Genomic DNA, 22,550 nt, shown 5'->3' with positions numbered 1-22,550 from the left:
CACCCGTCTTCAGATACATGAAGAAACAAGATATTCTCCCACTTTACTTCTAAAGGTTTCGAGATTTTTTTTGTAGATTTGATTGTTAGAATAGCTAGTCCTGGCTACTGTCAGTAAATTCCAACTATTTACATTTTACAACCAGGGATAAAACAATGGCTGATAAATTTATATACATCTCCAGTGATGATACACAAAATTCCCCCTTTTGCAGATAACAAGAAGTGTTTCAAAATTTCATCAAAATTCAATAAAAGTCATCAAAAGTGTTAAGCTATCGAATAAGATAACATTATTATAAGACTTTGGGGACTTGTGTAATGAGCAGCCTAATGTCCCCTCCCCCCCTGAGTATAACTTTGCTTTCTAAGAAATAGATGTTACAACAGTATTTTCGTCGATTTTTCACTGAATCTTTTCTCCAATGTTTAGCCCCTGCAATTATCAACCTTTACCTCACCTAAAATAACCTATTAAAACCTACTGTTAAAATAAGACGAAACCCACTGCTTCGTTTTCTTTCCATGATCCGAAATTTCATTTTTCTATAAATATACAGCAATATGTAAATTGATGTAGAATACATTTATATTATATTATGACAGGGGGAAAATTGTTGTAAATTTAGATTGCTAACATGGAACTCGTTTATTGGTCAGTTACTTCATCAAATAGGAGGGAAGGGGATGGTAAAGAGAGTGGAAGGGAGGAACTGTTATATTAGCCCTCTGCAAGCTCCACTTTATTTCAGAACATGAAAATCTGGTGTAAGATCTAAGTTATAATATATACATTAGAAATACACAACATATTAATTATTCACATTACATACCAACAATATCACCTAAATTAGAATAACGAGGATAATACTTGTACATAACAAGCTAGAGTTAGGGATCTAAAGGGATAAGATATTGTATAAATACATGCCATAAATTAAAATCCAATTAAGCACTAAAAGTTTTTGAGCCAAATAATAAGATAACGTTACCATAAACCCTTTGGTACAAGTGTAATTTACCTTCAAATTTACCCCCCTCCCCCCTTGCTTTAAGTCTTTTAAATTTTATCCGAATGAACCACCAGAAAAAAATTTGATGTCTCTATCTTTAACATGAGCTGAGATGGAGGGATGGGCAAAATTATCCCCCCCCCCCTGATCTATTAAGGTGCTAACTGGGGCCCGATCTGCAAGGGTTAAAAGACTACTGTTATTTTTATGTAACCAATTATCTTTAGAACCCATCATCTTAGATTGGGGTCAAGCAAGTGAATGGCCTCTGCAAAAAAAATCTCATTATCAATTCTGCTCTAAAATGTCAGGGAGGGAGGATACATATTAGTCCCCAAAGTTTTTAATAAAGTTTTCTTTTTCATTGTCTGGACAACCTTTATTGAATTTTGATTGGTTAGTACATTAAGGTGAGTGTACAAAAGTTTGAACCACTGATTATAAGCTACAGAGGGGGTAATTGTGTGTATCATCATTTGGAATGTACATCAATGTATCGACCAATGTCTTATCCCTTTAGATCCCTGATTAATACTGCTTTATTATATGCATATCATATCTATATAAATATGTTTCTGTAAAATAAACAAGGATAACAACATCCATAAGTAGCAAAGCACAATAAATTATAAATGGGCAAACAGTCAAAGTGATTTATATAGCAGAAGCTAATTTATCAACACATAAATAAATATTTTGCTCTAAATCACATAATATAACCTAAAAAATAATGATGTCTTCAACTGAAATTTCAGCTTTTAATCTTAAATAGCAACTGTGAAAATTAAATAAAAGATGTGTGTTGCTCCATGAAAAAATAAAGATAAGCATACAAGTATAAGATAAATTAGGAATAATACATAAAATATTTAGAATGCTTTTCTTATACTAATGGTTTTTTTCGCGCTTTTTTATTTTTATATGTCTTATCATAAAATTATGTCTTGCACGTTTACGAATAATTATTGCAAATAATAAATAATAATTGATCAGTATCATCTTTATTATTATTATTATTATTTTCCAAACAAGGACAAATTAAGACAATAGTAGGAAAGTACATATGGCCTTAAAAGTACGATTAGAACGTTGCACAAAATGATTGCTATATTCTTTAGAAATATTTTTATATACTTTTTAGTTTTTTTGCAAGGATCAGCAGCCAGCCGTAAGCCTCATTAAAATCAACCTTTCACAATTAAAAACAAACAGCTGGAAGTCTAAACCTGATCAAAATATAGCAACCAATCTTTATAATCAAAATTATTTAAAGTATCCAAATGGGTTTAAATTTAAGTAGAAGCTATATGCTTTGACCTTTTCTTGGCAATTGTCATTGGCCATGTTTAAACCAAAAAATTATGTTGTTAAAACGGTTGGAGTTAAATGAATGGTTTTAAAGTTTTAGGGGGTTAAATACCCCTTTTACTACAACCATTAAACGTACTCCCAACTTTATCCCCCTAATCAAAAATTATGTGCACGCCCTTGTTTCCTTATGTGATAATTGATTTGAGGATCACATTAGTTGGAACATTATGTCCTAAAACTGTCTACTGGCAAATTGATAAAAAAAAGAAACTTCAATTGTTGAAAATATATTTTATTCTCAAGTAAATGGATGTATGTGTTCGAGTTTTAGATAAAAAAACGAACATCAGATAAATTTTTCCAGTGTGGCTTAGAAACCGATTAATATCCGCTAAATTGAAACCGGTTCTCAGCCATACTTTAAAATGTATAGCTTCTTATTGCAGAAAATTTTTAAAGATTCTTAAAGTGAAAACCATAAAATTAATCACAGTTTTGTTAGCTTGGGCCTTTGGCTCGTAGGAGCTAACAAAACTGGTTTAAATTTTATAACTTTTCTTTTACATCCTCAGAAAGCTGTCTACAATACAAAGCTATAAATAACTAGTATCCACCTCCAGCCCCCCCCTCTCGCCCTCTCCCTACTAAAATCTTTTAAATGCATGGCTATCCCATTATAGCAAATTTGTCAAACGTCTTATAAGCAAGATCATTTAGTTTCCCTTTAGAGTATGATAAGAAAAATGAAATTGTCATCTTGATTTTTTGTATCTCAAAAATCATCTATTTTTTTTTTCTTTCCATTACTAAATTGAATAATTTTTAAAAAAAAAATATCAATTTAGTTTTGTTAAAATTTTTCTATAATAAGTAATAAACTAAATGTAAAATTGATAGTTATGTATTTTTTTTCACTTATTCTAATGTACAAAATTCTTCATGTTTATCTATAATACAAAGTAGAACGATGTTTGTTTGTCTGTTTGTTTGTTGCGAAGGATCTCGCTTACCGCTTTACAGGGTAGCTTCTCATAGGTCCCGGGAAGTTTTATAACTATTTTCTTGGGGGGTGTGACAACTAATAGTGGGGTCGACTACCCCTCCCCCCCCCAAAAAAAAAAATCCCCTTAAATTTTTTTTTATTTTTCTTTTAAATCTAAAAAATGAAAAGTTGGTTTACAATTCTTCGACTCTTATACACTTATATTCTGATTATTCAGTTCTGACACTATGCAAGTGTTAATGTCTGTTAGTCATACCGTTTCAGTGCTTCGCTTTTACGGATGCTGTCATCCTTGTTTATAAAATAAAAACCACTTTTTTATATTAGAATAAGTGGGGAAGGAGGAAAGATTTTACACTTATCATATCCCTTTCTGCCGTTGATTATAAAAAATGGCAGTGTAACATATCACTTTTACTTGATTTTGTTCAATAGAAAAAATCATTATTGTCATATTAACTAAACGGGCTCTAAAGACAATTGCTCGGTAATTGCTGATAAATTGATGTATAACACACATAATGAAACACAAAATTACACCTTTTGTAGACTAAAACAAACTTGAAATTTTTAAATACTCAACATAATTTACTAACCAATCAAAAGTCCCCGAAGTTGGTAAGCTAACAAAGAAAGCTTTATTATAAAACTTTGGGGACTAGTTTAATAAACAGCCCATTAGTAATTGAAATGTTTGGACACTCTAATAAAAGAACCAACCAATAAAATTCAATAAAAATCCATAGGATTGTTAGGCCAACAAATGCGAAACCGTTATTTTAAAACTTTGGGGACTAGTTTAATTAACAGCCCATTGTCCTCTCTCTTTCTGTAAATCATAAATGCTTTGTAAAGATAAAACTATAATAATATAACTATCTTTTTACTACATTATCTTTTCTTCAGAAGCGAAGTTACTTTATAGGACTTACATTAAGGTGATTCTGTCTGTCAGTCTTTTAAGCCAGGAAGGGAGATGACATTGGGCTGTTTAATTTACTAGTCCCCAAAGTTTTTTTATAACGTTTTTTTATTTGTTGACTTAATAACTTTTGGGACTTCTGTGAATTTTCTTTCATGAAGTTAAATATAAATACTTCTAACTAATTATACTACTAGATATCATCATTGGGGATGTATATCAATTTATCAGCTATTGCCTTAACTTCGCTCTGTTTAAGACTCAATTGTCCTTGTTTTTCCCATTGAATAGGTAACATATTGTTTAGTTAACCAAATAATAAATGCTTTGTAGAGCAAAAAAAACTAGATATTTCCCCTGTCATATAACAATGACATTTGCAGAAAAGACAATATTTTAAGGAACAAGAATGAAAAAGTCCTCTCCATTGAATTTGATGGCTGGCCGGATATTGTTTTCTTCATATGAATGTTTGTTTATTGTGAGGATAGTTTTATATCGCGTCGTATTACAGACTGCTTTCCACAGATATCTAAATAAAAAAATATAAGATTAAAACCAGTTTTGTTATACCCGAAGGGCCCAAGTGAGGTCAAGGGTGGTGTGCCTTTTTCACCTTAACACCCCCTTTGGCTATTTTAGGGGTTTTATCAACGGGATGCAGACCCCTGTCAAGTCAAGTTTACAGGGGTTGAACACTAAGGGGATTAATATATATACCCTCCTTTTTTTGGCAAAAGGGGTAGATTAACCTTCTCCCTTGTAGTTTCTAACAAACTTTGTATTCATGTTTCACTCTTTGGCATTAATAATTTGGCTGTTAATCAAAATATTATTATTTATGGTTATGATATTTAAATGTTAACTTTATGTGGATGAAATTATCTTATTTAAAAAAAAGGACAAACCCCAAACTGTCCCAGTTTTGAGCAAGACGATTCCAGTTACGTCATATACGTTTCGGGAAAGAAAAAGGGAAGGGGGGAAGAAAATCTCTTCAAAAGAGATGGGAGAAAAGGGAAGAGATTTTCTTCCAACCTTCCCTTTTTATATGACGTCACAGGAATCTTCTTGCTCAAATCTGGGACAGTTTGGGGTTAGCATTTTATTGATTTCCATTTATAATGGGGTTTATGAAACTTCTTAGAGTGTTTCAAAAAAAGTGGACAAATGTTTGAACGTTTGACAGAACTATACAGATTGACGTCATATTTTTGGAGACACTATAAGGAGCTAGACTACATTTTTATATGAATGACGATCTTAGAATAAAATGTCAATAAAATTTATGAAATTGCTTTTAATAGCTGTTGTATCAAAATCAAACTTTGCAATAATTTCACTGATCTTCAGCAGTAAAGTAAAATAATAGAGAGGGCACAAGCAATTGTAACTTTATTCACTCTAGGGAGGGGGGGGGGGAGGCTGTGCCGACTTTCAATTGGGTCTTGAATATCAGTCAATAGCGTCGGAAATATTAGCACGGGCAAGTCGCTACAAAAGAGCAGAAAGCAATTTGCTAGCAGCGAAAATGGCACTCCACCACTTGGGCCAGGTAGTTGTCTGGGTAATACATCTATACATTTAATTCTTTATCTACCAACTAGCGGTTACGCCCCTAGAGGACACTAGTGGCATTTAAATTCTTTTTTTTTAAATATCTAATTTGAGAAATAATTTGTCTATGGTCAATCAGCTGTTAAATTCATGTCTCTACGCAGCGCGCCTACGCTAGCAACACTGTGCGGCGAAAATATTTCAATTTTTTTCGATTTTATTGTGATTTCTCTTGGGAGGGTGGTACCCTCCCTCAAAATAGTTATAAACCTTCCCAGAACCTATGAGAATCTACCCTGTTAAGGAGAACCCGATCGGTTCAGCGGTTAGCGAGATCCTTCGGTACAGACAAACAGGATATAAGTAACATAAATGACATTTATAGATACTACGCATCAAAAATAACTGCATTCCCACAAGATAAAAAGATATTTTCGCAGTTGTAAAAATATATCTTTAATATATATATATAAATTTTGGTAAATATATCTACAATTTTTCATTTTCTGACGGAAAATATAGTATTTTTCTGTTTTCAAAGAAAAATGATTTTATTATCGTTTTCTCATAACTGGGAAGGAGATGGCATTTATAGACAGAGAACTAAAGGGATAAGACAATGGTAGATAAATTGATTTACATCCCTAATGATTGTATACAAAATTATCCCTTCTGTAGATCACAATAAGTGGTTGAAACATTTAAACACTTAATCAAATATCAATAAAAGTCCCCAACGTTGTTGAGCTAAATAATATAGATATAAAACTTTGGGAACTAGTGTAATAATCAGCCCAATATCCCCTTCCTCTGATCTATAGATGTGTATTCACTTCTGCATAATATCACATTCGCATTTTGTTAGATATTAGCGCGCAAAAAAACACAATAGCAAATCAGAGAGGGAGTGGGCATTAGGCTGCGTATTACACTAGTCAACAAAGTTTTAAAATAACGTTTTCTCTTTTGTTGGTATAACAATTTTGGGGACTTTTACTTAAATTTGTTTTATTGGTTCATCAATCTCTTTTGTTGGTATAACAATTTTGGTTACTTTTACTTAAATTTGTTTTATTGGTTCATCATTGTAATCTTCAGAAGGGGTAATTTTGTGGATCATCATTGGGAATGTACGGTAAATCAATTTAACGACTATTGTCATATCCTTTTTGATTCTTGCAAATAGATTAGATAGATATCAGCGGAATTAATTGCACATCGTAGTTATGGTATGGTTTAGTCTAAATCATAAATTTTGTTCAACGTTTTAGAGTCTTAAAATGTTTTAAAATAAAATCATAAACAGTTCTATCAGTAGTAATTTATCTTTTTTAGGCAAGCCTAACATAGGTCCAAGGATAGTTTCAAGCTATTTTGCTGCCTTTCCATACCCGTAGACTTTGTAAATGTTGTTCTTTTGACTTAAAGCAAGCGTTTGATACACATTAATATGCAGTTACATTACATTATTAACAAATTAATAGTAAAATTCAACCACCAACTTCATATTTTACTACCAACGGTTACGTCCGTAGCTTCTAGAGAATATTTGAAATATATTTTTATACATATATTTTGTGGGGAAGTTTCTTTCGGGGGGCTGTTTGTCTTTAGAGGGTCATATGCAAAACCAGCTTAGAATGTTAAATGTTTGTTAATTAAAAATATTTTAGTGAATGAGATCTTGACAGGCATGAATAAACACACAAAATTATAAAATTTAATCAAAATCATTGCAGTCTCTTAACATCTTCTAATCCATGTATGTGCGAATGTGAACGTCCTTGTTCTCAATAAATATTAATAGCATTAAGCAAACAGCAATAGATATAAGTTGTATAATTGAAAATGGCAGAGATATAACGATAAGTAAATGAGATAATAGTTATTTATCAGATCGTGTTTTAGACAGCTTTCTGCGGACATTAAAAATCAAAATTATAAGATTTTAATCAGTCATTGTATATATGGGAAAAAAATTCCGATAAGATGCTATACATGATTTTTCAGCATGGTTGAGAAACAGCTCTAATCGAGTGGATATTAATTGGTTTCGAAGCCATACTTGAAAATAAAGTCTTCATGACATATTATCAACACATGTGTCAAAAAAAGCTGTGACTATATTATGACAAACTATGACAATGAAATATATAGTACACTAGTCTCAACAGTATAAAAATAACGGTTTCTTATTTGTTGGCTTAACAACTTTTGAGACTTTGGTGAATTTTTATTTGTAGATTCATTAAGTTTCAACCCCTAATTTTAATCTACAGAAGGGGTAATTTTGTGGATTATGTATATCAATTTATCGGCCATTTTATTATCCCTTTAGATCACTGGTTTACTTATATTTACTGTATGTTACAAAAAATCATATAAATCTTTTCCCTAAAAATATTTTTTCTTATAAAAAAAATTCACTTATCAATCCCTGTCTCCCTGTCAAATCTGCACAGGAATCTTTTTATTTAATGCATAAAAGAGCAAATAAATTATTGCAAAAAGAGCCTCTCCACCTTCAGTACCTACATCAGGGAGGGAGGGGATATTGAGCTGTTTATTACACTAGTCCCAAATCTTTAATAATAACACTTTATTATTCGCTGACTTCTATTAAACTTTGAATAGTTGGTGTCCAAGCGTCTCTACCACGAATTGTTTTCTACAAAATTCATTAGGGATGTACTTCAATTTATCGGCCATTGTCTTATCCCTTTAGATCCCTGGCCTAGAACCTAGTCAATTATCTTAGATAAGATTTATTCTCTGCTATCTATCTTTCAACTTACAGCTGAAATTAATAAAAAAAATGAAATAAATTAAAGGAATTTTAGATATTTATGTTATATTTTTTATAGTTATAGTGCTATAGAACAATTTAAATTTCATAGTCTGGTTATTGCTTGACAATACTTGACAAACTTACAGACTAAACAATTAAAAAATAGACATTCGTGATGTTTTACATACTAATGAAATTAAAAAATACATATAAATGTATTATTCAAGAAAATAGTAATTACTTCACCAATTTCTGTTCCTATTCCAATTAGCGAAGACTATAAAATGATATAAAACCATCATGGGACCAATGAGAAGCATTCTAAAAGTGGTTTAATGATTAACAAAATCTTTAAGAACAATCAAAAAACCAATACTAATTTACGTAATAAGAAAGCAATTTTGAAGTAAAATAACAGTGCTTTATAATGTAGATTAAAATGTATTTTGATTCTTTTTGTAATTTTTTTTTTCTACCCTAAATTTCTTATCCATGATTTATTATTGAACTTCTTATATATTTTCAGGAGTGGAAAGGGATTCAACGACATCTTGGATGTTTACAGGTAAATTTATATAATTGTTCACGGCATTCTGCGCATTTAGGATATTTTAATAAAATTGATATGAAGATTTGGTGTTATCATGTGTAGTAATTAGAACCACCATAGGACTTTAATTAGTTATATAAGATTTATGATTAAATAAAAGGCTTGTATTACTAAGTTGAGATTTTTACTATCATGCATAATATTCATTACTACAAAGTACATATTGCCTTTTTATGTGTTAAATAAGAAACATTAGTCATAGTTAAATGGTAAAATTTAAATACCTCACCACCTTCCCCCTTTTTTATCATGCAAAATCACCCCCCCCCCACTCATTCCTTACCTCCACTGGAGGAAAAAAATCATCTTTTGTTTTTAATAAACAGTATAAAACTTATGCTCATTAAAGCATCATGTCTTTATTTATAACCAAGTGAAGATTGTTTTTAACATGAAACACTGTGTATTGGACTTATCAAATAAAAATAACATGTTTAATTAAACTGTGTTGATCACTCTATGATTATATGTTTAGTAAGGCTAGTGTTTCAGTTGTTGATTTTTTAAAGTTCTTATCTAAATGATGTCATACTGGTCTGCAATTAGTAATTATTCTGTGTGTTGGCCTACAATTGGTAATTTAGTCAGTGCATTGGCCTATCATTGGTCATTTGTATTATATAACTTCATTGTATTGGCACTTTAAAATGCTTCTTGATTTTCCTTAAATCTTCGAGTGAAAATCAAATAAATTTTTAAAATCAAAAAATCTATTTGAAATTCTTTATGCATTCAAGTTGTAATCATCTTATAAAACAACTTTTGAGTACGTTGAAAACTTAGTGCTTTTGCATATCACAAATATAAAATCAAGCAGAATAGCAGTTACATTTAAAAGTGCCTATCCTATTAAGTAAAAAAGTAAGGTTATTTTCTGAAGCTTAAAATCGCAATAACTACAGAATTGGTAGAGTTCTCCCTTTTAGGGTAGCTTCATATAGGTCCTGGGACGGTATTAGGCTATTTGTATTCAGATTTAATTCTTTGGAAGTTATTAGGCTATTTATCTATCTCAACTCTGCCTCGTCGAATACAGAGTCCCTGGAGGCTAGGGGCGTAGCCTCTAGTTTTTTAGTATAGCATCAAAAAACACAACGTAATCTATATTATTATTTCACACAAATTTTTCATCATTCAAATATCATATATGAAGTAACCCCCAAAGTATATAGACAACCAATTGTATGATTCCATGACCTTTGACAAGAAGTTCTTACTAAATATGTCTGTTAATAGGCCTAGACATTTCCCAAACTCTTACCATAATGACATCGGGCTCTTTATTACACTAGTCCCCAAAGTTTTATAATAAAGTTTCTTGGATGGTTCATTAAGTTAAGTGCCCAAAAGTTTCAACCACAAACTGTAATCTACAGAATGAGTAATTGTGTGTATCATCATTAGGGATGTACATAAATTTATCGGCCATTGTCTTATCCCTTTAGATTCCTGCATCTAGGAACAAAACAAAATTAAATTCCAAAAAGATGAACGACAATGTGTAAACTTTACATGATATTATAATGCTGAAAAGATTAAAAAGGTTATGCAATATCAAACTTTTAGAACTGATGTGCCTTCACATCTGATTTAGGGATCTAAAGGGATAAGACAATGGCCAATTATTTGGTGTACATCCCCAATGATAACAATTAGTGGTAAAAACATTTGGACTCTCAAATTAATGAACCAACTAACCAATTCAACTCAAAGTTGATAAGCCAACGAAAAAAAATGTTATTATGAAACTTTGGGGAAGAGTATAATAAACAGTCCAATGTCTCCTCCCTCCTATGCATCTGCTTATTGTTTTATATTCGCCATAAGCGGCTTCGCCCTTAGCCTCTAGGGGCTGTGCCCCAAGAGGTTTAATCAAACCAATTTTTCGTATTTTAGATTTAAAAGAAAAATTTTTTTTAAAAATTTTTGGGGGGGGCAATTTTTTTTTTTTTTTTGGTGGGGGGGTGTGTTTTTCATTTTTGGGGGGGTTGGGGGTGTCCCACCCCCCAAGAATATAGCGTAAAACCATCACAGGACCAGTAGGTATAATCCCTGAAAAGTAGAGCCCAATCGGTTCAGCGGTTACTGAGATCTTAAGCTTCAGACGGACAGGCAGACATCGTTCTACTTTGTATTATAGATCACAGTGGGATCTTTTGAAAAAAATAGGGGCATCCAAAACATCTAAAATCGACTTTCATCTATCCTAGGACCTAATAATGGCTGTAAGTAGACAGCTAGAAAAGAAATTTTTAGAAAATATTAATTTTTGGCGGGTTTATGCCATTTTTAAAAAAGGTAGTGAAAAATTTCTTTTCAGTTTTGATGATTTTCCAGATTTTTTTACACAATTTTTTCAAAGCAACAAAATATACATTTATGTTCATCTTATGAAAAAAAATTTATTGAGGTACTTTTCAGATACCTGTACCAATGTCCAATTAAAGAAAAAATTTTAAAAAATATTTTTTTGGTGGTGTAAATTGACATTTTGTGAGAAAATTTCACCAAAAATATTAAGATTTTTAACCCCAAAAAATCAGTTTTCTCCATTTTACCCAAAAACGGACAGGAGGCCCCGGGTTTTGCAATAATAATATCAATATACAACATGTATTGTGTATAAAACAGTTTTCACAACCTGGGGCCTCTTGTCCGTTTTTGAGTAATGGAGCATTTTACATTGCATGGTTTGAACAATTTCGTCCTTGTTAATTTCAAATTTTCCCCCGTTAGAGGGGGAAGGAGTCATTTTAGAGCCCAAACTCATCTCTGCAATATTTTCAAACTTTTTAAGGCGGATCTTTCTTGACTTATGCATCATTTGCCTCTGGCGAACCGTTTTATTTGCCGCCGTTAGAGTGATTTTTAACGATTTTTGCCGTTCTCGCGGTTTTAATGGACATTTAAGGGATAAAGGAGTCGTTAAATAAAGATGACTTATAAATACTTTTATTTTAGCAATTAAATTTGCTAAATTTCATCTGTTCTAAAAAAAATTGTATTTCTAACTGGTTTTGGTCCAGCAGAAATTCAAATTTGAGGATTAATTATAATATTGCAAAAACATTATATACGCATCAGAGAGAGAGAGAGAAATATACGTTTGAGAGAGAATATATTATAAGTAATTATGTTTATATTCTTATACAAACTTTAAATGAAGATAGCTAGACTTAGAAAAAAGGTATTAACACAAAATCAAAAGTGTTTTGAAAATTATGTTATTGTTGTTTATATCTGTAAAAAAAATATTTAAAAACATGCCTTATAAGTGTCCTATTTTACTTATACTGGACCTACCTAAAAATGCCGGGACTTGAACTGGGTGCACCTGACGCTATATTCTTGTTCACAAACATTGTTTGCATTGAAGAAATATTTACATAGACGTTGATTTTGTTAAAATATTCCTATCCTAACTAAAGTTATGAAGTTTTATAGATTTTTTAAAAATAGGGTAGCTTCGCTCCTCCAAAACAGCAAGACGTACTTACCAAATGCACATTAGAAGTTAACAGAGGCAAAATTTAAGTTATTTCCGAGTTAAAGCAAAAAAAAATAAAATCATTTCTTCAAATACAAGCTTATTTATTGAAGTTTACTTTTGTCTACTCTAAATGTCCCGTTTTTTTGGCAAAAGATCCCACTGTGTAGATAATACACAAAATTTAATAACTATTAGAGGGTTTTCATAGTTGAAAACATATGGTAAGGATAATTTGTGCTATATCAATAATATTAGATGAGGTAGTGTATTAATGACAAGCGGTTGTGCCTCTGGCATCGAGTGACTCTGTCATGTAATAAGTAAGATGGGGGGTAGAAAACAGCCTAAAACCGTCCCAAGGCTTCATTAAAAAGTAAAACAGCCTAAAACCAACCTGGGACCTATGTAAAGCTTCCCTAAAAGAGAAACTCAATCATTTTTTAGTTTTATAAAAATCTTAAGCTTCAGACAAAAAATCCTTACTGCTTTTTATTAATTATTTGATGCAGATACGGAAACTATTGCACAACTTTAGAGTTCATCTTATTTTCCATTTCTTCCCCATATAATCCAATTTCCCTCTTTTTAAAAGCAAAGCTTTTCTATAATTAGGATCGGTCCGTCCGTCCGTACGTCTGAGATGGATTTTCATTAATTTAGACATGTTAGAATTGTCCTATCGATTTCAAACTTAGCATGGTGATTCCTGTAGTAGTTAGGTACGATTTAGAAAGCGCAGCAACCCTTTAATCGTTACTAGAATGTCCGTACGTCCATTTTAAACATTTTGATTTTCAACTTTTTTTACTAACAAATTTGTATCAGATAAAATTATCCGATTTATTTGAATTTTTGAATACTGATTCCTAGGACAACAAAGTACAATATAATAAGCAAAGCATCTCTATAATAAAGTCCTAAAAATGTAAGTATGTCCATAGACATTATCCTGCATCTAGCAGTTTTTCAACAAATTTACTTATAATTTTGCTTCGACCTTATATATTTATATTCTGATTTTTCAGTTCTGACACTATACAAGTGTTAATGTCCGTTTGTCCTACCGTTTCAGAGCTTCGCTTTTATGCATGTTGTCAAGGATATGTCTTCGGAAAATTTACTTACAACTTTGTATAGACTCACACATTTATGCTTATTATATTATATTATGCTTATTCAGTTCTGGCACTCTTAAGCCTTAATGTTCTGACACATACACAAGTCTTAATGTTCGTTTGTCCTACAGTTACAGAGCTTTGCTTTTATGGATGTTGTTATCCTTGTTTTATCATCTCTTTTTCTTAACCTACTCTCATGAATTGTTTTTCTTTCTCTCTCTCTTTCTCTCTCTCTCTACCTATCTCTCTACCTCCTTTCCAACCTTTGATTTAATTTTTCTGAGGAAAATTTCTGTTTAGAATTCTGGTAGTCTAAAAATTAAATCAAAGCATGCATCACTGAAAATTTGGGACATTAAATGTCACAAATAAAATTATCGAGGTTTTTTAGAAGCGAAGCGACTTTTTAATTCACTTTGTCTGTCCGTCCGTACATAATTATTAACGCTAGGGGAGAAATTTGATTAACTCGGATGCTACTGAATTTAGATAGCTAAAATTTGTTGTGAAATTTTTTAAAACCCCTAACATCTAGGCGGTCTATATTCATTGGAATTAGAAAAATGCCTAAAAAACTCAAGAGAGTTAAATCTAAATTACCCTAAAACCAACCATTTAAACCTATGTGAGCGTCCCCAAAATGGAGTAGTTAGTAATCAGTAGTTATCGCAGTAGTAGGAAGTCTGAACGTCCTTCTATACTTTACATAATAGGATTACAATAATTTTTACTAAACAAATATTATATCATTTTATTCGAGAAATTTGATTTGAATTAAAATGAAGATAATTCTTGTCACGTTTTACGCAATCTTGTCATACATATTAATTTTAGAACATCACACAAATTTGATCAAGTCCAGTTCACGGTAAAATGTTACTGGTAACGATTATCCTCAAATATTTATCTAAATGCTTCTAACGGCCAAACGATGGAAAGTATAAATTATGCTCGCACATAATTTTAACTGACAAAAGATGGCCTACAAATAATCTGGTATAGTGTCAAACATTAATAATGAACAGTTATCTCGCAGTGCACATAAATGCGCAAAAATTACTTATTTTACGCAATTTTCTTCATTGAAGTTTTCCCTCTTTTCAAAGGATCGTGGCTCAAATTAATTGTAGGCCTTCTTGTGCCGCTTAAAACAGTGCTTAGGCATGATAATTGATGCGTTTAGCCGTTTGGCAGCTGGCAGTATTTATTTTGATGATATTAGTTACCGAAAACTGCATTAGATCCCGGAAATTTTTACATCCCAAAAAGTGTTCTAGAAGTTATTGTTCCCCTAACTAAGTAATTCCAGTTTTAAGTTCCTTTTTCTTCCTACCATTTCTTGAAAACAATTCAACCAAGAACAACACTAGTCCTCAAAGTTTTAAATATCAATCTCCTATTCATTAGTTTAACAACTTTAGGGAATTTTATTGAATATCGATTGGTTGGTTTATCAAGGTGAGTGTCCAAACATTACAACCATTAATTGTAATCTACAGTTAGGGTCAATTTGTGTATCAGCATCAGGGAAGTACTTTAATCTATTGGCCCTTGTCTTATCTCTTTAGAACATGGCAGAATTGTTCTTTTAACTTGATCTTTGAAATGGTTTTACTTCGGAAAACAAAACTATGTTATACGATATCCACTTCTACAGTTGCTTTAATAGCAATAGGATTTTAGATTTTAAGCAATTTTGTAGCATTTTTTATTTTTTTGATCGACTTGTTGTCATTCTTGTTTAAATATTTTTTTCTGTTCTTTGATAAGTTTTAATATATGTTATAGACATCCACCTTTTGCAGGGATCTCAAGGGATAAGACAATGGTCTATAAATTTAAATACATTTCAAATGAAGATACTTAACATTACACGTTCTGTAAAATACAATTAGTGGTTGAAACGTTTCTACTGAGCTTAATGAACCAACTAATCAAATTTCAATAAAAGTCTCCAACGTTGTTAAGATAACAAATAGAAAAATGTTACTATAAAACTTTGGGGACTAGAGTAATAAACATAACATTGTCCCCTCCCTCTCTTCCTGCATCTTTTGACAGGTGAAATAGGAAAAACTAAAACCCAAGCCAAAACTTCTTGCCTAACTTTTAAACTTGAAATTTGAAAGAGAGGAAACAGATTGAAACCAGACGACTGCAGGGAATGAGGGATACGTCAATAGGGAATAAATAGACAAAATTCCCCAATTTTTTTTTACAAATTTTACAGGCGCGTATTACCATGCACTGTTAGAACTTCTCAGACACAGGTCGTGTAATCAAAGGATTGATTGTCTGTTGGATGTTACTTAACCTAATATCCACCAGTGGGCATTAGAGAATTGCATCCCATTACTAGTGGAACACTTGAAATTGAAGGAATATCCCGCCATAATTAGGGTCGATGACAAATTAATGCCACGCTGTATCATGGGATGGGGGCGTGATTGAAATGTGTAGTATACTCCTTTGATTAAACTCAATTTACGGGTTTTTATATAATTGCAACGTAGTTATAAGACTTTTGGTAGCAATAAATTGAGACGTTGGGTATCCCTCTAACTGAACCGATTTTTGATTAGTCAACGGTCTAAATTTGTCTCGGCCAGGATATGATTAAAAGCCTAAATCGGCCAAGGAATAGCCGAGTACAATATTTTTAAACTTAAAAAATTAAAATAAAGAGCTAAATGATTTATTGCGTCTTTCTCTTTTTATCGACAGACGCACTTGGATATATTATTTTCATAATTAATTATATGTATTTCCCATGTTAACGTCACCTTATGTGTAAATTTGGTGAGCTACATTATTGAATAGCGTTGTTAAGTTAGGATGGAAGAATTTTGTAATGAAAGCAAAAGTGGGGTAGAGGATAAGGGATGGGGTAAAACGGGTTATCATAATGTTTTATTTTCTTGACTTTAAGTTAAACTCTATCCATAATTAGGTATTAGGTAATGTGGAGGGTGGAATACTAGAGGGGTGAATCCACCCCTTTAACAATAAAATAACAACCCTCTTTGATTGCCTTTAATACCCCCCCCCCCAAGAAAAAAAACCTGTGCACGCCACAGGTTAAATCTCGTATTTTATTTAACTATAATGGACAAAATAAACCTTAAATTATCAAGAACTTTTAAAATCTTTTGCAAAATTAGGATTGTTGAAATTTAAATAAGAGACAAGCTTCAAATTGTTCCCCTAAATAATTGTTGATAATAATTGATTTAAATATTTTTGAACCAAAAAAAATTATTTTTCTTTCTTTCCGATTACCACACCAAGTTTTTTCTCTCTCAGATTTAAATAAAATATTTATTTATAATTTATTTTTCTACAAACATAAGACAAGGATTAGTATTCTTAAACATTTTTTGTGATAAAGATATAAATAGAAAAATAGAAAAATATTTAAGAACGGTTTATGAATCTAGCAGCTACGCCCTTGAGGCCTCTAGTGGTTGGGGGGAGGGGGGGGGGGGATTAGTTGTTTATTCTTCAGTTCTTAAGTGGGTTATTTTTTCTAGGTGTTTTTTCTCTCCCCCAAAATAAAATATCTAAGGACCTTCAAGAAGCTTCGCTGTAAAGTAGAACCAATTCAGTCTAACAGTTTTTGAGCTACAGACAAAAAACCCTTACTACTTTTTTAAAAAGTTTTCATGCACGTTTTTATTAAAAACCTGACTCTATGGGTGTTTATAAACCAAACAAATTTATGTATATTTAAATCTGTAACCAATATGGAGGAGATTTATTACGAAAATATTCACTTTTTTATTAAAAGCGAAGCTGTTCTATAATTAGGGTGGGTCCGCCTGCAAGAACAAATAGTTTTTTTTTGTTATTGTCCTCGATTCCGGACATGGTGACTCTTTAGTAGTTTTTAACAACAATTTTTTATGTGATGAAATTATCCGAATTTTAGAATACTGATTCCTAGGACAACAAAGTAAAATGTTATTAGCAAAACATCTCTATAATCAAGTCTTTAAAAATGTAAGTATGTCCTTAAACATTATTATGTTTGAAGCAGTTTTGCAACAAATTTACTTACAATTTAGTTTCGACTTTTATACATTTTTTTCTGATTATTCAGTTCTGACACTTTATACGTGTTAATGTTCGTTTGTCTTACCATTTCATATCTTGGAATTATGGTTGTTGTCATCAATGTTTATTAAAAGCGAAGTTGTTTTATAACTCATTCGTTCTGATTTTATTTGCTTCGCTTCTTATTGATTTTGTCATGCTTGTTTTAGAAGTAAAACATATGAGAAAATACTAAAATATTTAAATTTTAGATAAATTTTCTATGTAGAAATTTATAGCATTTTTCGTAGATTTGTCTACATTACAGAATTAAAAAGTTTTAATCTCGTGTAATTTTACATCATTTTAATAATAAATGACGAAATTTGTACAAAAATAGCAAACATAAATTGTAAATCGGCAAGGAGTGAGGGGACATTTGGTTGTTTATTAAACTAGTCCACAAATTTTTAAGATAATGTTTAAGCTGTTATTCCTAAATTTTGAATTATAAGTATTTCTTTTTTCAATTTATGTGTTAGTTTGACTTTAGGACAGTGTTTGACATGATTTTAAGACTGACAGTCATTCTGGCAAAATCAACAGTAAAATCAGATTTATTCCGATATTTTGAGCAGCTAATCTATTCAAAATCTGTTCTTTTTAAGTAATTACATGCAGAAGAATCATCCTTTATATGTCTTTTAATTGTTCAGTTTTTGTAATTGAAATTAAAGCATAGTTATTTTATTGATTACTTAGATATTGCACCAGATTTTCATGTAATCTAATAAAGTGATACTCGCAGTTGGCTAAAAATGCTATACCCCCCATCCATCCCCTTTACCACATGACCTACCTTACTACTGGGTGGACGAAATGACCAATAAATGAGACCATTGAAGCAACGTATTTTTTAATCATTTCAATTTAATTAAATATTAATATACTTTTTTTATTATTTCACATTGAATTTAAATATTTATTTTACCTCTGTTGTATCTTACTCACAAATATAACATTTTCATCCCTAAGCATTTTTAAAAGCGAAGCTTTTCTATAATTAGGGTCGGTCCGTCCGTCCGTCCGAGATAGCTAAGCTAGCTTTTATTCGTTAATTTAGGCATGTTAGAATTGTCCTATCGATTTCAAACTTTGCATGGTGATTTCTGTAGTAGTTAGGTACGATTTAGAAATTGTAGCAACTCTATAATCGTTACCAGAATGTCCGTACGTCTATTTTAAACATGTTGATTTTTTTACTTTTTTACTAACAATTTTTTATGTGATAAAATCACCCGATTGATCTGATTTTTTTATTACTGATTCATATTACAATAAGGTACAATATTATGAGCAAAGCATCTTTATAATCAAGTATTTAAAATGTCAGTATGTCTTTAAACAGAATTCTGTATTTAAGAAGTTTTGCAACAAATTTACGTATAATTTTGTCAAACCTTAAATTTTCATATTTTGTATATTCTGTTCTGACACCCAACAAAAGTTAATGTTCGTCTGTCATATCGTTTCAGAGCTTTGCTTTTATAGATGTTGTCATCCTAGTTTTCCTTTTTAAACCCCCTACTAATTCTTTTTGAAAGGAAAATAAATTCTTTTTGTTGTTGAGAATTGGAGGAACGCTTAAATGCATATTTTCTCAAATATGTATAAGAGGTGTTCGATCAATTACGCAAAGAAGCTCTATAAAAAATGACGTCATACAATATAAATGACCAAAGTTAGGCAATACACAGACGAGAGGAGAGTATACATTTAAAATGACCAATGGTAGGCCAGTATGACGTCATTTTTATAAGCTTCTTACACATACATAAAACTAACAAAAAACTACTGAACCGATATGGCTTTTCTTTACAATGTATCTTCTCATAAATCTTAGGAAGGTTTATAATTATATATGGGAGGATACCACCATCTTCTCAAGAGCAATCGCCTTAGAAAAGAAATACTAATAAAAATTTATGTGATAATGATTGCATGTCATGTAAAAATATGTAGTACGAAAATTGAAAAAAATTATCTAATTTCCGGGAATAATAGACTTTGCAATTTCAAGATGCGTTGCCAGGGGAATGGGACCAGATTTCACAGAATTTATTTGGTGTCAAGGACGTCCAATTTTTTATTTTCGGGGGGTTGTTAAAATGAGGGGTTTTAAATGTTCTAGCGGTGTAATCTAATGTATTTATAATTTATTTTGAGGGGGTAAAATAAGAGTTTTAAAAGTTTAAGGGGGGGGGGACTAAATACCTCTTTACCCCACCCATGGACTTTTATGATTGGAGTAGTTACAATTTTGATGTTAAAAATTCTGCAACTATTAGGTGTAATGATTGATGAAAAGTATGATTTTGTCGGTCGACTGATTGGTTGATTACGTTTCAACCTCTTATTGTAATCTACATAAGGGGAATATTTGTGTAGCATCATTGGGGAAGTACATCAATTTAGCAGCCATATTTTCTTATCCTGTTAGATCCCTGTTTGAATTTATATACTAAGAAAATTATAGTTGACATCTTTTATCCTTGAAATGGCCGACAATTGATGCAATATATGATGTAAAGAGACACATGTTACAAGGAAAAAAATATAGAATTTAGTAAAAATTTTGAAATTTTTTTTAAATATCATTTTTGAAGTGAAGTTAAAGTTAATTTAAAATTACTAAACTGATGATCAAAGTACAAAGTGTTTCTGTTATATACTTTTTTAAAATAATGTTTTTGATTATTAACATATTTTTTTTTCAGGACGGGTGCTCTGCATTTAACCAGCACAGGAACTTATTTTCTCAACAATTTGTATTTTTTAGCAGTAAACCTACTCTATAATTCACTTTGTCTGTCCGTCCGTCATTCAGACCGTATTGCTATTCAGGAATAGGGTTTTTCTAAACTTTTATTGGAGATAGACGGCTGATTTTGATATTCCAGTCATGCTATAAAAAACAAATATAAAAAATTATCCTCATTAAAAGATAAAATTATATTTACTTAAATTGTAAAAATCACGTCTTCCTGATTATTTTGCTATTTTAAGAACAATGATTGTTGGAATTTTAATGTCAGCGTTTTCTATATAAATACTTCAACTTTTCAACAGGAAATGAATGATTTTTAAATATTTTCTGGAAAAATTTATTTTGTGGGAAAATTTGGAATACAAGTTATATTCAGTAGAGAGGTGTCAACACCCCCTTCCATTTTTTCACCCCCTAATGGTTTTACACCCAACTGGAAATTCAATATGCACGCCACTGCTTTAAAAATAAAAAATAAGTCACTTTTACAATTTCTTCAAAGGATTAAAATTGTTTAAGCTGCTAAATTTAGGCATAGTCAACATTTTGTAAAAAAACAAAGAAGATTTCGTTCAACTTTTTAAGTAAATAAAATTGCAAGACTTTTGAATAATTATAAAAAATGTAAAATACAAATAGATTGAAAAATTAAATTTGACATATTTGAACTATTATGCTTTAGTTTCAAACAAACTTTTGTACAAGAAAGAACTATGAAAGGTTAACAAGGATTAGATGTAACTAATCGAAATATATTCCTACTTTTGAGCTGTGTGTTTTTCTATGGATAGTCTCTTTTCAAAACCAGTGCCGTGTATTATTTTATTAAGTTTTAATAGTACTTGCTTATGTTAAATTTTCAAATATTTTATTCCTCTTTTTAAATCTTTTCCTTATTGTCAGCAATTTATAAGGATTTTAAAATGTTACTTTTTGTGATAACTTGGTAAGAATGGGTGATAAAAAAGCTTATATAACTGTTTTCTGTTTTAAATAGCAAAGCTACTCTATAATTCACTTTACCTGTCTGTCCGTCCATCAATGCGTAGCACACCTAGTAAAATGTCTATTCTTGATAGACAACTGAATTTTTTGTGAGTGAAGATTCCGTTTATTAGTATATGATTTTACCCCCCTAAATTTGTAAAAATATATTATATTCCTCCTTATAATAAAGCTTGGACGTCACTCATTTAAGTATTAATGTTTATCGTTTTTTGCTCTGAAAAAATCTGCAAAACTCAAAAAATTCCAAAATTGAGAAAAACAAGAACACGACTCTGCAGGAGTGTGCAGTATGAAAATGAGATTTGAGATGGAGTACTGGGGCATTGATGAACTTCTACTAGGTAAATATACTTAGATAGATAGATAGATAGATACATAATTACCATCTAGATAGATGTAGTACTAGGGTATTGATGAACTTCTTCTATGGTAAATATACATAGATAGATAGATAGCTAAATAGATAGATAGATAGAGACCATCTAGATAGATAGATAGATAATATCTAGATAGATAGATAGGTACCATCTAGATTGATAGATAGATACCATCTAGATAGATAGATACCATCTAGATTGATAGATACCATCTAGATAGATAGATACCATCTAGATAGATAGATAGATAGATACCATCTAGATAGATATATAGATACCATCTAGATAGATAGATAGATACCATCTAGATATAAACGATCTAAAGTGATAAGACAATGGCTTATAAATTGATTTACCTACCCAATGAAGAAACACAAAATTAACCGTTCTGTATATTATGAATAGTGGAAAAAACCTTTGGACTTAAATGAATTTAATGAACCAACCAATTAAAATTCAATAAAAGTCCCCAAATATGTTGAGTCAACTAATAAC

General features: G+C 31.0%; 1 protein-coding gene across 1 annotated transcript in view; it reads left to right on the top strand.

Annotated features, from left to right (window-relative positions):
* Positions 1-22,550, top strand: part of LOC145331580 (potassium voltage-gated channel protein Shab-like) — a 133,290-nt gene that overhangs the window by 24,052 nt on the left and 86,688 nt on the right. Inside the window, exons 5-7 of the mRNA XM_080176325.1 lie at positions 9,120-9,158; positions 20,621-20,651; positions 21,959-22,019. Of these exons, the coding sequence (XP_080032451.1) occupies positions 9,120-9,158; positions 20,621-20,651; positions 21,959-22,019 (131 nt within the window). The remainder of the gene's footprint in view (positions 1-9,119; positions 9,159-20,620; positions 20,652-21,958; positions 22,020-22,550) is intronic.

The sequence above is a fragment of the Acartia tonsa genome, chromosome 11 (genome assembly GCF_053477335.1).
Source record: "Acartia tonsa isolate MP-2025a chromosome 11, ASM5347733v1, whole genome shotgun sequence".
NCBI lineage: Eukaryota > Metazoa > Arthropoda > Copepoda > Calanoida > Acartiidae > Acartia > Acartia tonsa.
Note: the sequence above shows the minus strand (reverse complement) of the source record. Positions and strands in the feature narration are given on the sequence as shown.